Source organism: Rhinolophus sinicus, linkage group LG15 (assembly GCF_036562045.2).
Source record: "Rhinolophus sinicus isolate RSC01 linkage group LG15, ASM3656204v1, whole genome shotgun sequence".
Taxonomy (NCBI): Eukaryota; Metazoa; Chordata; class Mammalia; order Chiroptera; family Rhinolophidae; genus Rhinolophus; species Rhinolophus sinicus.
The window spans coordinates 13,646,311-13,659,226 of NC_133764.1; the positions used below are offsets into that span (position 1 = coordinate 13,646,311).

General features: G+C 57.0%; 1 protein-coding gene across 1 annotated transcript in view; it reads left to right on the forward strand.

Annotated features, from left to right (window-relative positions):
• LOC109453798 (sarcoplasmic/endoplasmic reticulum calcium ATPase 3) overlaps window positions 1–12,916 on the forward strand; it is a 54,937-nt gene that overhangs the window by 26,578 nt on the left and 15,443 nt on the right. Inside the window, 4 exon segments of the mRNA XM_074320853.1 lie at window positions 1,240–1,373; window positions 1,938–2,055; window positions 2,562–2,679; window positions 12,796–12,916. Of these exon segments, the coding sequence (XP_074176954.1) occupies window positions 1,240–1,373; window positions 1,938–2,055; window positions 2,562–2,679; window positions 12,796–12,916 (491 nt within the window).

A 12,916-nucleotide genomic window follows, 5' to 3' on the forward strand; every position in this document is an offset into this window, starting at 1 on the left:
GCACAACCCCCAGAACATCTGGTCCTCTTGGCCTCTGAGGGGGTTCAAAGTTGAGGACATTTTCTCTGCTCTATGATCAATGCCAAACACTTAAAAACATGTACACTTGTCTCAAATCCTAGAGCTTGGTTTTTGGAGAAAATCCCACTATTGATTTAAGTAAGAGTCTCCATCTTTTTGTTGAAATAAGAAATCTAGCCAAGCTGTAGTCTTCTATAATTTTTCATCCTGCGTGAGAGAGAAGAGGACCGTGCCAACAGCCCCTTGTGGCTGAGAATAGTTGTCTTACCCACAGTTACGCAGTGTAGGAAAATGAAGGCATTTACCAGACAGGTTAGACAGCCGGTTGTTTTACAGGTTTGTCTTTGAGGGTTATTTTCACAGCCCCTTGGCCCCAGTTTCCAAACCCTTAGCTTAAAAGATCTCTGAGTTCAGATGAGACGCCAGAGTTCAGATTTATGTTATGGGGGAACGGAGCTGTTGAACGGTTAGGCCTGTTCACACTCATCCTGTGATGTTGAAGAGAACAAGACAGAAGTTCTCATGCATGGGCTCTTGTCACAGCAAATTGTGGGAGTGAGCTTTAGAAGCAGGAAGAAAATCCCCCGGGGCTGCAGGGACGAGAGCCACTTCCTTATCAAGCCTGTGCCTGACAATTCATTACTTCATGTCATAAGCAAAAGACTGTGCTGGCCGAGTTCGATTTCAATGTCGAAATGGAAGGCGGCATGAACGGAATCTAATTTAATAATGGGGAATAGGGCACATGTAGTCTTAGTCTTCTGTCCACCAAAGGTGAATTCTATTCAAGCATAGTTTTGCTTATTGGTTTTCATATGCATTTACTTCTTCGGTGGTCTCGATTAATCACCATCCCTACTCCTGCGCCTCCAGTACTTGGCCTGCCCCCCACCCCTGTGCACCTTTAGGATAAATCCTGGACCTGCTCCTTGATCCCAGGGCTCCCTGCCGTCCTCCCCAGCCTAATCCTAGCCACTCTCCTGCCCCACCATACCCCTGCCCCTGAACGGTCTTCCCTTCTCCCTGGCACAGTGCAGGCCACCTGCCCCCAATCCTGGGTGAGCACCCCTCCCTCAGACCAGCCCATGGCAATGCTTTGCTCACTATTTATATTGGGTCCTCAGATGTGGGCTAAGGGTGGAGTGAGGCTTCCCTTTTCCCACACACCGGCCCCTCCTCTGACCGCTGTTCTCCCTGACCCTACCACGGTGCCCTCAGAGGAACTTCCTGAAGTGCTCCGAGGACAACCCACTCTTTGCCGACATTGATTGTGAGGTTTTCGAGTCACGCTTCCCCACGACCATGGCCTTGTCTGTGCTGGTGACCATTGAAATGTGCAATGCCCTCAACAGGTGGGCTGGGCAGAGGGGCCTGGAGCTGGGGGTGAGGGGTTGGGGTTGAAGGTCACGTGGACCCCAGAATTTGGGTCGGAGGTGGCCAAGGTTGGGGTCTGAGAGTCAGATGTCCAGAATTGGGGAAAAGGGTCAGGGGGTCTAGGATTGGGGTCTGAGGGTCAGGGGGTCCAGGATTGGGGTCTGGGGTCAGGGGGTCCAGGATTGGGGTCCGAGGGTTGGGGTGTCCAGGATTGGGGTCTGAGTCAGTGGGGCCAGAATTGGGATCCAGGGGACAGAAGGGGGCCAAGATTGGGGTCTGATGAAACAGAGGGGCCAGGATCAGGTCTGAGGGACAGCGAAATGGAGCTCAAGCCCCAGGACAGGCCCCTGGGGGCTGAGTGGGCAGCAGTGACACCCCTTCCAGCTGCACTGGCCCCCAGAAGTGCTCCAGCACTTAGGTCCAATTAGGGAAATGCTGGGGCTCAGGCCACCGCCTACACCTCCATATGGAGGGTGGGTGGGTGCCTGTAGCAGGGCCTGTCGGTGTCCTGGCCCAAGGTGAGTGCCCTGTGCCCTTGGCAGCGTCTCGGAGAACCAGTCCCTACTGCGGATGCCGCCCTGGCTGAACCCCTGGCTGCTGGCGGCCGTGGCCATGTCCATGGCTCTGCACTTCCTCATCCTGCTGGTGCCCCCGCTGCCTGTGAGTCCCCTGCCCCCCCGCACTCACCGTCTCTGGCTCCTAGGGTGACAGGGTCCAAGTGCTCTGACATACGCCCCAGGGCTGGTTGCTGGGCCTTCCCGGGCCCCTGCAGGACTGGGAGAGGGGAGGACTGACATACTCGCTGCGTGCAGCCTGTGCCTAGAGCTTGGGCAGCCACCGCCGGCCGGATGTGTTCCCACCTTCAGGAGCCCCCAGACTTGGGGGACAGAAGAGGTGGGGAATCTCCCAAGGCTGGGGCAGGAGGAAAGACTATGTTCTTTCCTGGTGCAGAATCCCTCCCACTTCCCAACAGGACAGATGGGATTCGGTCCTGTGCATTAGGGCCGGGGAGGGCACTTCAGGCTGAGGAAATGGGGTGGACAAAGCTCTAGCGGTGGGACCTCAAGGGGCGTCTTGGATACATTCATCAAGAGTCCATTGTAGCCTGGGTGGGGGAAGCAAGAGCACCGGGCAGTCCTTTCTTTAACCAAACCTCCCCCCACCAGCTCATTTTCCAGGTCACCCCCCTGAGCGGGTACCAGTGGGTGGTGGTGCTCCAGATATCTCTGCCTGTCATCCTGCTCGATGAGGCCCTCAAGTACCTGTCCCGGAACCACGTAGATGGTGAGTGGGAGGCCCCAGCCCCTCCTGCCCAGCCTGCCTCTGCTCCCAGGCTGCAGAGGGCCAGTGCCTGGGTCAGTATCCCCATCTGGATGGGAGGAGGTGCTCTTCGGTCACCAAATGGAGGGGTGACGGGCGCTGCTGACTGGGACCCGAGGTGTCTGCAAGGGTCGGGGCCCTGGGCTTACTCGTCAGCCAGCAGGAGCAGTGCTCAGAGCTGCTCTGCCTCCCTCTCCTCACGCCACCAACGCTGCACAGCCAGGCTCGCCGGGCCCTCCCCTTCCCTGCCCCCGACTTCTCTGAACTTGGCCTGTCTTTACCTGGGCATTCTCAGTATGGTCTCCCAGGCATGGAGTGGGCAGCCACTGACCCCAGACCATATTGGGTTGGCCTCTCTGGTGTCACCTTGTGGGGGAGTTTTGTGTTTCTGAGTTAACAGGTCTGGGTCTGAACGCAGAATGGAGGCCAGAGTGGCAAGGGTTGGGGTGGGGGAGGCAGTGTGTAGGGGAGCAGCCTGGGGCATGGTGTCCATTTCCTGCCTTTGTCATGGGGGGCCTGAGAATGCACGACTCTACCCTGCAGCATCATTCTCCTTGTGAAAGGAGAGGGAGGAAGCAGGGAGAAACTCTGGTTCCTGGGTGTTGGAGCCAGGGCAGTAGCCCTGTGCTGAAGCTACTGCAGAGGCCTAGGTTAGGCCCAGCAATGGCTGAGGCCTGCGCTGGGGCAGCTGGGTCCCTGAGAGACACCTCTGGCAAGAATGTGTCCCGGTCCCAGGGGAGGTGCTGCGGGCTATAAATAGATCCCATGCCTGTCATTCCACAGGGGCCAAGGCAATCAATCGGCCCCCATCCCCCACGCTGGCCAGCCCTCCTGGGTGCTGCAAATATTTTATTAAAAAGGCCAAAACAAGTTGTCCTCTCTCTCTCTGGAGAAGGTGACCCACCACAAGTCTGCGTAGAGGGTGACCTGGCATGTGGGGGTGAAGGGCTCATGATGGGGGTGCTCAGCCAAAGCAAAGCCTGTTGAAGCCCACGGGTGGGTTAGGGGGAGCCAGAGAAGGCATTCTGCCCCCCTTTATGATTCTTTCTGGCCCATCCTCCGTGGACACTCCTGGGGAGGGGAACACAGGGAAATGGATCTGTTTCCTGAAACTCCACACACAGGAGCCCAAGGCATCCCCCGTTCTGGCTGGAGCACGGAAGTGGTCTACCAGGAAATCCCCTGGCCAGCCTCGGCCACACTGACCCAGGCTTCCTGGGGACCTGGGCAGCTCAGCAGCTTCTCTGTCTTCTTCAAGAGCCTTCCCTAAGTGGCCGCAGCTGCCAAAGGGTTCAGCACATTTTCTTAAGAAAACTTGAAAGTGAGAACATTTCTCTTCCAATGTGGAAAGGCTGTGTCTTGGAAAGCACTGGATGCTGGACAGTAGAAGATTCCAGGCCTGGGTGGAGGGAGCGGACCCCTAGCAAGATGGGACAGGTTGGAAGGGCTAGGGTGGGGGAGAGCGTGGTTTCTAGAAGAGGCAGGTTTTGAGTGGAGGTTTGAGAAGGGAGAATGGAGCCTCGGAGAAGGGGCTGGGTGAGTGTGGCTTGGCATCTCCAGTGGGTTCAGGATCTGGTGTGCAGGGTAGAGAGGTGAAGCCAGAGGTGAGGCAAGGGCCTCAAATGCCAAGGTAAGGACCCTGCACGTTATCCTCAGAGCAGTGGGAGCCACCGAAGGGTGCAAGCATGGGATGGACGGGGTGACTGTGGAGGACAGACAGAATGGGGTGAGACTGAAGGCAGAGAGGCTGGTGAGCTGGTGAGGGGAGGAGCCAGAGTCCCAGCCCTGCGGAACTGGTCCCAGGCAACATCTACATTTCCGCCATTAACCTGAGATGTTGACCATGGTCCCAGAGAGATTTGGCTTTAAAGGGTGGTGCCCCGCTGTCGCTGAAGCCCAGACAGCTCTGCCCTGTGCGGCTGCAGTCCCTCGGGCCTCCTAAAGCCAGACGGGGCGGGGGTGAGAGAAGGGACCCTGTTATGTTCCCAAGCCAGTCTGGTGGCCTTTTAGGGAAGTTTTGCTGAGGCCCGATGCTCGTGGCTTCCCCGTGATTTATGAGGGAAGTGTCCTGGGGATAATTGTGATGACGGGTCAGCCCCAGGGGGTTGGGGGGATGCTCTTGCCCCACCTCTTGGCTCTCCCCAGGTGTGGCTGAGCAGCTGTCTGGCAGAGTCCTGTGAGCTGGGCTGAGTGAGAGGAAGGGAATCCTGGAGAAGCTGAGTGGGGACAGACCTGGGAGGGTCAGGATACGGGGAAGGCTTACACTTTATTCTGAGGGCAGTGGGGAGCCATCAAGGGGAGGATGTGCTGGTTTGTACTGTAATGCTAGGAGGGTGGTGGTGAGGTAGGATGGAGGCTGAGGGCAGGGCTGAGAGGCCTAGAGCCCTGGGGGCAGCGGAGAAAGAGATGAGCTCACCAGACGTAGGCAGGCAGGCGGTGAAATCAGCAGGCTTGGGTATATGAGATGGGGGCGGAGTCAAGGAGGCCGTGCTTTCTGGATCTCATGATGCTTCATGGTGGTTCTTCAAACCGAAAACAATGGTAGACTATGCATTGGGGTGGGCTGGGGGGTTGATGGGACCCCCATCATGGAGTGCAGGGGGCCCAGGGAACATGCAGGGGAATGTGTCCAGGTTGCAGCTGAATACGTGGGGCTGCGGCTGCAGCTCGGGAAGTACAGAGGGGCTGGGGATCGACTGAGTGTTGTCATGGGAGAGGGGGCTGTCCTGGGAGAAATGAAAGATGGAAGGGCCAGAAGGAACCAGCCTGCATGTGTGCTCTCATCATACATCATAATATACTCTCGGGTTTTTCTTCCAGAAGAAAAGGACCGCAAGTGAGTGCTGGAAGCAGAATGGAATCTCCAGTGTGTACCTCAGACGGATGGTGCCCAAGCATTTGCCCCACTCCTCACCCTGCTGCCACGCTCACCTGCTTGCTCACCGGGCCCTACGGTGGTTGGAATGGCCACCCTCAGGCCTGGTCCCGAGTTCTCTGTCCCCACTTCTATCTGCCTAGGGACTCTGTACTTCATGTCTCTGGGACTCTCGTTGGAAATTCGCCTCTGAAGCTCTGGTCTGGGAGGGGCCTGCCCAGAAGCCAGAGTTGGAGGCTGATTTAGAGATGCAGAGTCTGACACCCCCAAACCCATGAGCACATTCTGGAGTCTGTTCCGCTTAATTGGAGGCTGGGTATTTACTTGGCAACCAGCGCCTCTGTATGGACGGAGGTCTCCTGGAGACCGCTCTCGCCGGCTCTGACCTCTCACTTAGAGCCTGGTCTGGAGCCTGGTCAGCTGGGGGAGGAAGGGGGGACATCTGGGCCCAGCTGTGCACAGCAAGGGCGGGCAGTCCCCCCTCTCCCCCCTCCCCGCTCTGCTTCCACAAAGTTGGCTCATGAGGGCTTGAGCCTCTTTCTGTTTATATGTGCAGGGGGTTGAAGGGTCAGGGAGAGGGACACAGGACTGGGAGAAGAGGCCGGGCAAGGACCCCTTTTCCCTGGAGACAGCCAGCCCGCCTGCCTGCCTCTGCTGGGCTCATTCCTGGACTCAGTTTCTGTCCTAAGCAAATGACACATAAGCCATCTCTGTGCTGTCAGGCAGGGCCAGATTTGCCCTCTGTGCCTGGTGCCTGAAACCCTAGACACCCTTGGGTTCCTCCCCCCAAACCCATGTTCAACCATCCTGAGGTCTACCTGGCTGGGTCGCTCTGAGTCCCTGGACTCTTTGGCCTTACTCTGTCCCCAAACCCATACACCCATGAGCTGAAAGGATGTCACCCAGGATGGCTAATTATACAAGGGCATTTCCTCTCTCTCCCTCCTTGCTGGAGGAACGCATGTCCATTTGGGTCATGTAAGATGATAGGAAAAGAGCGTTTGGTGGACAGAAATGTTCTCTTAACTCAGCTTTTGCCCCTTTGGCAACAATTAGTTGTAGAAGAAAGCAGTGAGTAAATGACTGTGTCTTCGCCCTTCCTACAGAGTGTACAAAGTGATTATTTTATATGTAAATCAAGACTCACATCCCTGCCCTGGTCCCCAGAATCAAGGCCCCCTCAGCCTGCCTTGCATACACGTGGGCTCCAGGTTCTGAGGCCCCCTCCCCGACCCCTGCTGCCTCTGGCTCACAGGTTCTGGAGGGGCTGTGAGAGAAGCAGAGTTCGGTGGGGTCCTCCTGGTACCAGCAGACATTTTCTGCTGCTTTCCTGCTGGGGGAGAGGAGATGTCGGCTGGAGGGGGTGGGGGCAGAACCCTGTACCCACCTGCTGACGAGCAGTTTGGTAGAGAAATAAAGGTTGAGTGCCTGGGGCACTGGAGGACCACCCACGTCTGTGTTCCTGGAGAGTGGTCCACCATCTACGTGTCTGAGGTCTACCTGGAGTCTACCACCTGTCCCTGTCCCGGCCCTAGGAAATGTGAGCAAAGGTCTGGGGCGCCCACATCACCAGCCGTCTCAGGAGAGGCACTGACTTCCTCCCTGGAAAGCACTTGACAGTTTGTGCATCTATCAAAGCCCTTTACACAGTACAATTCACGTGTCACCACTGAGGAAACAGGCTGGGAGGGCTTCATGCTGTGGCCTGAATATCGGGCCCCTTGCAACCCACAGAGGGACCCCCTCCCCCAGCCCTGGCTGTTCTGTGGGTCCTATGTCTCCCTAAAGTTTCTCTCCTGCTCTATTTCTGTCCCTTCCTCAAACCCCAATATGCCCACTTTTTGCCCAGCCCAAATGTACCTAACTCCCCAAGGCTTCCTCCAGCCCACACTGTCCAGGGGGCCTTGGCCAGGCTGCTTGACATTAACTACTGACTCGCCCCAGTGGTCCTGCCCCCTGGGAGCAGGAGCTCTGGGAAGGGACTAGCCATGTCCCCCCATCCCCTTGCTACCCTCTGGAGGGAAGACTTACTCGTGAAGGTCCTGTACCTAACCCTTTAATGAGCTGCCCGGGGAAGGGGACGCAGGCCCTGTCCATAGGACTAGGAGCAGGACTGACCACATAATTTGCGGGGCTCAGTGCAAAAGGAGGATGTGGAGCCGCTTGTTCAAAACTTAAGAATTTGGTAATAGTGACAGCAGAGCATTAAACCAAACCCAGGGCCTTTCTAAGCGCAGGGCCCCAACCGACTGAATAGGTCACATATCCGTGAAGCCAGCTGTGACCGGAGGAGACAGGGCCCATCCTTAGGAGCTCCCAGGTTGTACTGGGGTGTGGGGTCAGGGTTTGGGCATAACGCACAGTGCTCATCTCCAGGGTCCTCAACCAGCTCCGTGAGATGGGCCAGGCAGGGGTTAGGGCTCTATTTTACAGATGGAGCCCGATATCATCTGAGAATCTGACTCTCTGGCTGGCCTCATCATGGTGTACAGACAGGGCATGGAGCTAAGGTGGGCCCGAGCGGCTTGTGTAGGAGACGGGCTGGCTCGGGGGCTCCCAGCAGCCGCTGGGACTCACGGCCAGGCCTGCTTGAGTCTAGCTTTGTCCAACCCACAGCATGGAGCCGGACAGGCCAAGATGGAGTGGCCAAGGTAAACAGAGGTTTCACACCTCACCACCGCTCGCCAGGGGCTGGAGGGAATTCCAGGGCAAGCCCCGGCACATTTCCCACTGGCTTGGGGGTGGCAGCTGCCAAAACACCCATGGCCTCCCCCTGCCCGCTCTGGAGGCCAGGACCTTGTCATGCAGTACCCCTTAGGTAGGTGGGACCCTGTTGGGGCCACATTGGGAGAAATGAATGGTCAAAAACAAAGTGAAGACCTACATCCACACATCTGAACCCAAGTATCCATAGCACCTCTATTCATCATAGCCCCAAATTGGAAACAATCCAAATGTCCATCAACGGGAAGGACAAATAAACAAACAGTGGTGTATCCATAGAACAGAATACTTGGCAATCAAAAGGACCATGCCCATATATGCAGCAGCATGGATGATGCTGGGGCCGGCCCGGTGGCTCAGGCGGTTAGAGCTCCGTGTTCCTAACTCCGAAGGCTGCCGGTTCGATTCCCACATGGGTCAGTGGGCTCTCGACCACAAGGTTGCCAGTTCAATTCCTCAATTCCTGCAGGGGATGGTGGGCAGCGCCCCCGGCAACTGGGATTGAACACGGCACCTTGGGCTGAGCTGCGGCTGGGCTCCAGGATGGCTCAGTTGGTTGGAGCGCGTCCTCTCAACCACACGGTTGCCGGTTTGACTCCGGCGCAAGGGATGGTGGGCTGCGCCCCCTGCACCTAGAAACGGGAACTGGACCTGGAGCTGAGCTGCGCCCTCCACAACTAAGATTGAAAGGACAACAACTTGACTTGGAAAAAAGTCCTGGAAGTACACACTGTTCCTCAATAAAGTCCTGTTCCCCTTCCCCAATAAAATCTTTTAAAAAAAGAAAAAAGAAAACCCTGATGCTGAGTAAAAGAAGCCAGACAGAGAGCACATACTGTGTACCTCCATGAAGTTCCAGAAAAGGCAAAAGAAATCTGTAGCAACAAAGCAGATCACCAGGGACCGGAGGTTGAAGAAAGGTTGACAGCAGAGGAGCAGGAGGGAATGTGGGTGACTGATGGGGGCTGTAGTCACATGCATTTGTCAAAGCTCGTCCAATTACCTAAAATGTGTACGTTTTATTGTACGTAAATTATACCTCAATACAGTTTGATTTAGGGAAAAAAAACAAACCAGAGTAGGTGGGTGAGCAGACTGCTGCCATGTGGGTGTAGAGGTTCAGCAGCCTCAGGAGGAGGGGAGGACATGAGCCTCCTAAGGGGTGCTCACTGCCTGAGGGGTGGGGACCTAGGCCAGCCCAAGGAGTCCCCACATTCCGGGGGCAGCAAGAAGCTGAGGACCAAGAAGAAACAGCCCAAAAGGAGGAGAACCAGGGGCTTGGGATGCCGGGGATACTCGAAGAGGGGCTCCAGCCGGTCCTGGCTCATCGTTGGAGGACAGAAGAGGCCGGAGAAACAGGACAAGATGGGGGCAGTGGGGAGGAGCCCACCCTGGAGACCCCTGCTGCGGCCACACCATGGATGCCTACTCCCCAGCTCCCCCTGGACAGTGTTACGCTGGCCCTGGGCCCTGCTCCAGCCAGTGTCAGGGGCTACACGGCATTGAGTCCCTGGGACACCAAGGGAGCACTAGATGGTACGGGGGGTGTTGGACTGAACTCTGCAGGCAGAGGTTGACCCTTGCAACCTGGGAACTCTGAGTGGCTAAGGAGACCCACTGGAGTCTGTGCCGACCCCCTTGAGGGCCCGGGCTGGCCTCCAGGATGGGCACAGACCGCCTCCACAGTCCACAGAGGCACTAAATTTAGCCAGACAGAGGAGGCTGCCCTGGGGCCGAGAGCTTGGCAGCACTGCCTTGTCTCCCTACAAGGCCCGGGCCAGTACGCAAGCCGGCTACCCGGCCCTTGGGCTTATAAGGCAGATCTGGCGACAATCAAGTGCTGGAGCCTTAGGGTGGGCTCTGGGCCAAGCTCTCAGACTTTGGGGAGCCTCCTTCCCAGCCACCAACACACATGAGAACTACTTGTAGAGTGACCTTGGGCAAGGCACTCAACTGCCAGAACCTCGGTTTCCTTATCTGTAAAATGGGGATTCTAGTACTTACCCCAGAGGGCTGTTTTAAAGAAAACCTGCTGAGTGTGAAAGCACTGGGTGTCCCTGTAAACTCTGACCCCTACCCTGGCCACCCCTGCTCCCCACAATTCCTAGAATAAATACAAGTGTCTGCCCCTGGGATGCTGGAGTTGGAGCCAGGGGCAGGAAATCACAGGCTCAGATGGAAAGATGCACCTTAGAACTGGTGAAAGAGACACTGACCCTACCAGTGCACGTCTTAACTCTGGTGGAGTTATTAGCAAAAAAATTGGGAAGAGAAATGTAATTGCGTTTATTTCTTTTCCTTTGGGACATGCTTTGGATGTGACAACAACCCGGAATGAGACAGTTCTCCTTGCCAGTCTGTTTTCTGAATGTCAGGGTCAGAGCTGAGGCTGTAACAGGAGCACACGCGTGTACCCCAAGCAAGTCTGAGTGGCTAAGGAGGCTCTTTGGAGCCTGTGCCCACCCCCTTAAGGACCCCCCTTGAATGCCTGGGCTGGCCTCCAAAATGCTCACACATACCCTCCATTCTCTACAGTGCTGCTAAATTTAGTCCAGGGAACCCATCTGTCCATTGGTCCATCTGTCCGTCAGTAAGCCTGGCTCCTTGGAGGAAGAGGAGAAGGAGGAGGTCATGATGATGGTATGAAGGGGACAGACACAGATTGGAGAATGACGGCCTGACTTCCTCCCCTCCCTCCCTGCCTCCCCCTTTCCCCCTCTCCTGCCCTCACTTAGCACCTGCTGACCTCCTGACTGTGGTGTGCATGTCGGGAAAGTGTGGGTGGAGTGGGACACAGAGATGGCTCAGACGCAGAGCCAGCATCCACCCCGCTCCCCACTGCAAGCAGTTCACGTCCTGAGGCCTGCTATTCCAAGTTCCGTGGGGTCAGCTGGGAAGGGGACAGGCTCTTTTGTCTGGGGTCAAGACAGGGCCAAGGGGAAGTGGCCACCACAGCTCTGGCTCCCAGCATCTCTGGATGTTTTCCTGAGAAAAGCCCAGGATGTGGTTCTTACTGGCCCCATTGAAGGTGGCGTCAGACAGACCGTTGAGCTTGAGATCGGCAGGAACTCCGCATGGAATGAGGCTGATCTGTTTGACGGGGAGACTGGCCTGGGGTGCTGGATGGGGCCATGGGGACCTGCCCTCTGGGGGGCCCGTTGCTGTCCAGAAAGCAGCTCTGCTCAGACAGGCAGTTGGGGTTCCCAACCGGGGGCCTGGCTCCCTGCCCAGAGCAATTTCCCAGCTAAAGACCTGCCAGGAAGAAAACTCCAATCAGCCTTCAGGATGGTACAGCTTGGACTGGGGCAAAGTTGGGACTCTGAGGGCATTCAGCCTCAACCCCCATCTTCAGAGGGAGCCCTGAGGACCCAGCCTGGGCTAAGGGCTGGCCAGGGTGGCCTTCCTGCTTCAAGCTGGGGCCTTCAGTATATCCCAGGATGAGCTTAGGCAACTCACTTCTCTCTGAGCTCCAGTTTCTTCATCTGCAAAAATAGGCAGGGGGTTGAGGGAGGCCTCCAGCTCTAAACGCTCTGGGAGCCAGCAGGGACCCTATCCTGGGGACCTCTGCGTTCAAAGCCTGGGTTGGGGTTGAGGGTTGTACAGGGGCTGTACCCCAAGCTCATTAAAGTGGTCTCAAGCTCTCTGTCCTCAGTGTTGTCAGGACATATCTCCACGGGTCCTCTACCTATGAGGAAACTTCCATTATCATTCCCATTTCACAGATAAGGAGGCAGGCTCAGAGAGGACAGGCAACTTACCCAAGCCCCCACAGGCAGCAAGTGGCAGAGCCAGGGACCGTAACGGAGGCTGCCTGATGTCAGGCTTTCCCAGCTGTGTGTCAGGGATCCTGATGATAGCGTATAACACAGGTGGCCCTTGCCTTGTATGGCCACCTGCCTCCCTCTGCTTGTTTGGGTGGAGGTGTGACTGGGACAGGACAGATGGTGGGAGAGGAGAGGTCAGGGGATGGAGAGGCCAGCCTGACGCTGAGGTTGAATGTGCACAGGCCAGGTGTGGACTCAGGGGGTGGGTGGACAGAAGATGGTCTACAAGGACAGGGGTGGGGATCCAGACACGGGCTCGGGAAATGTCAGGCAGCTGGACCAGAAGCAGCCCCTTTTCCTCTGCCTTCCGGGCTGGAGACCCCCAAGGGCTGAGCTCCCCACCTGGGGGCAGAGGTAGGGTGGGGAGGATGTTTGGATATGGGGATGGGTCCCTGTTTTGGGGAGGGCTCCGGCCTGAGGCCACTCCACCCAGGCCCTGGCCAGAGCCCCCAGCCCTGTTCTGCCAGGTTCATGGGGGGGGGGGGGGCTGACAGCTTTATCTTTGCCTTGTGATGGTGGCCAGTGGTTTCCTGCCAACAGCTCCTGTTTCCGGAGGCCCAGCAGGGCTCAGGCGGAGCCAGGAGGGACAGAGGGGCTGGGCCTGGGTGGCCTACCAGCCCCGCCCCCATCTATCTTTGGGAATTTATTTGTCCACAGGCGCAGCTGCCCCACAGTCCATTGCCTGCCAGGGGCCAAGAGCTGCTCTGATCACCCAAGGATTCTCCCTCCCAACCCAGGTGCCTCCAACTGACCTCTGACTCCTGACCTCTGGCCCTGC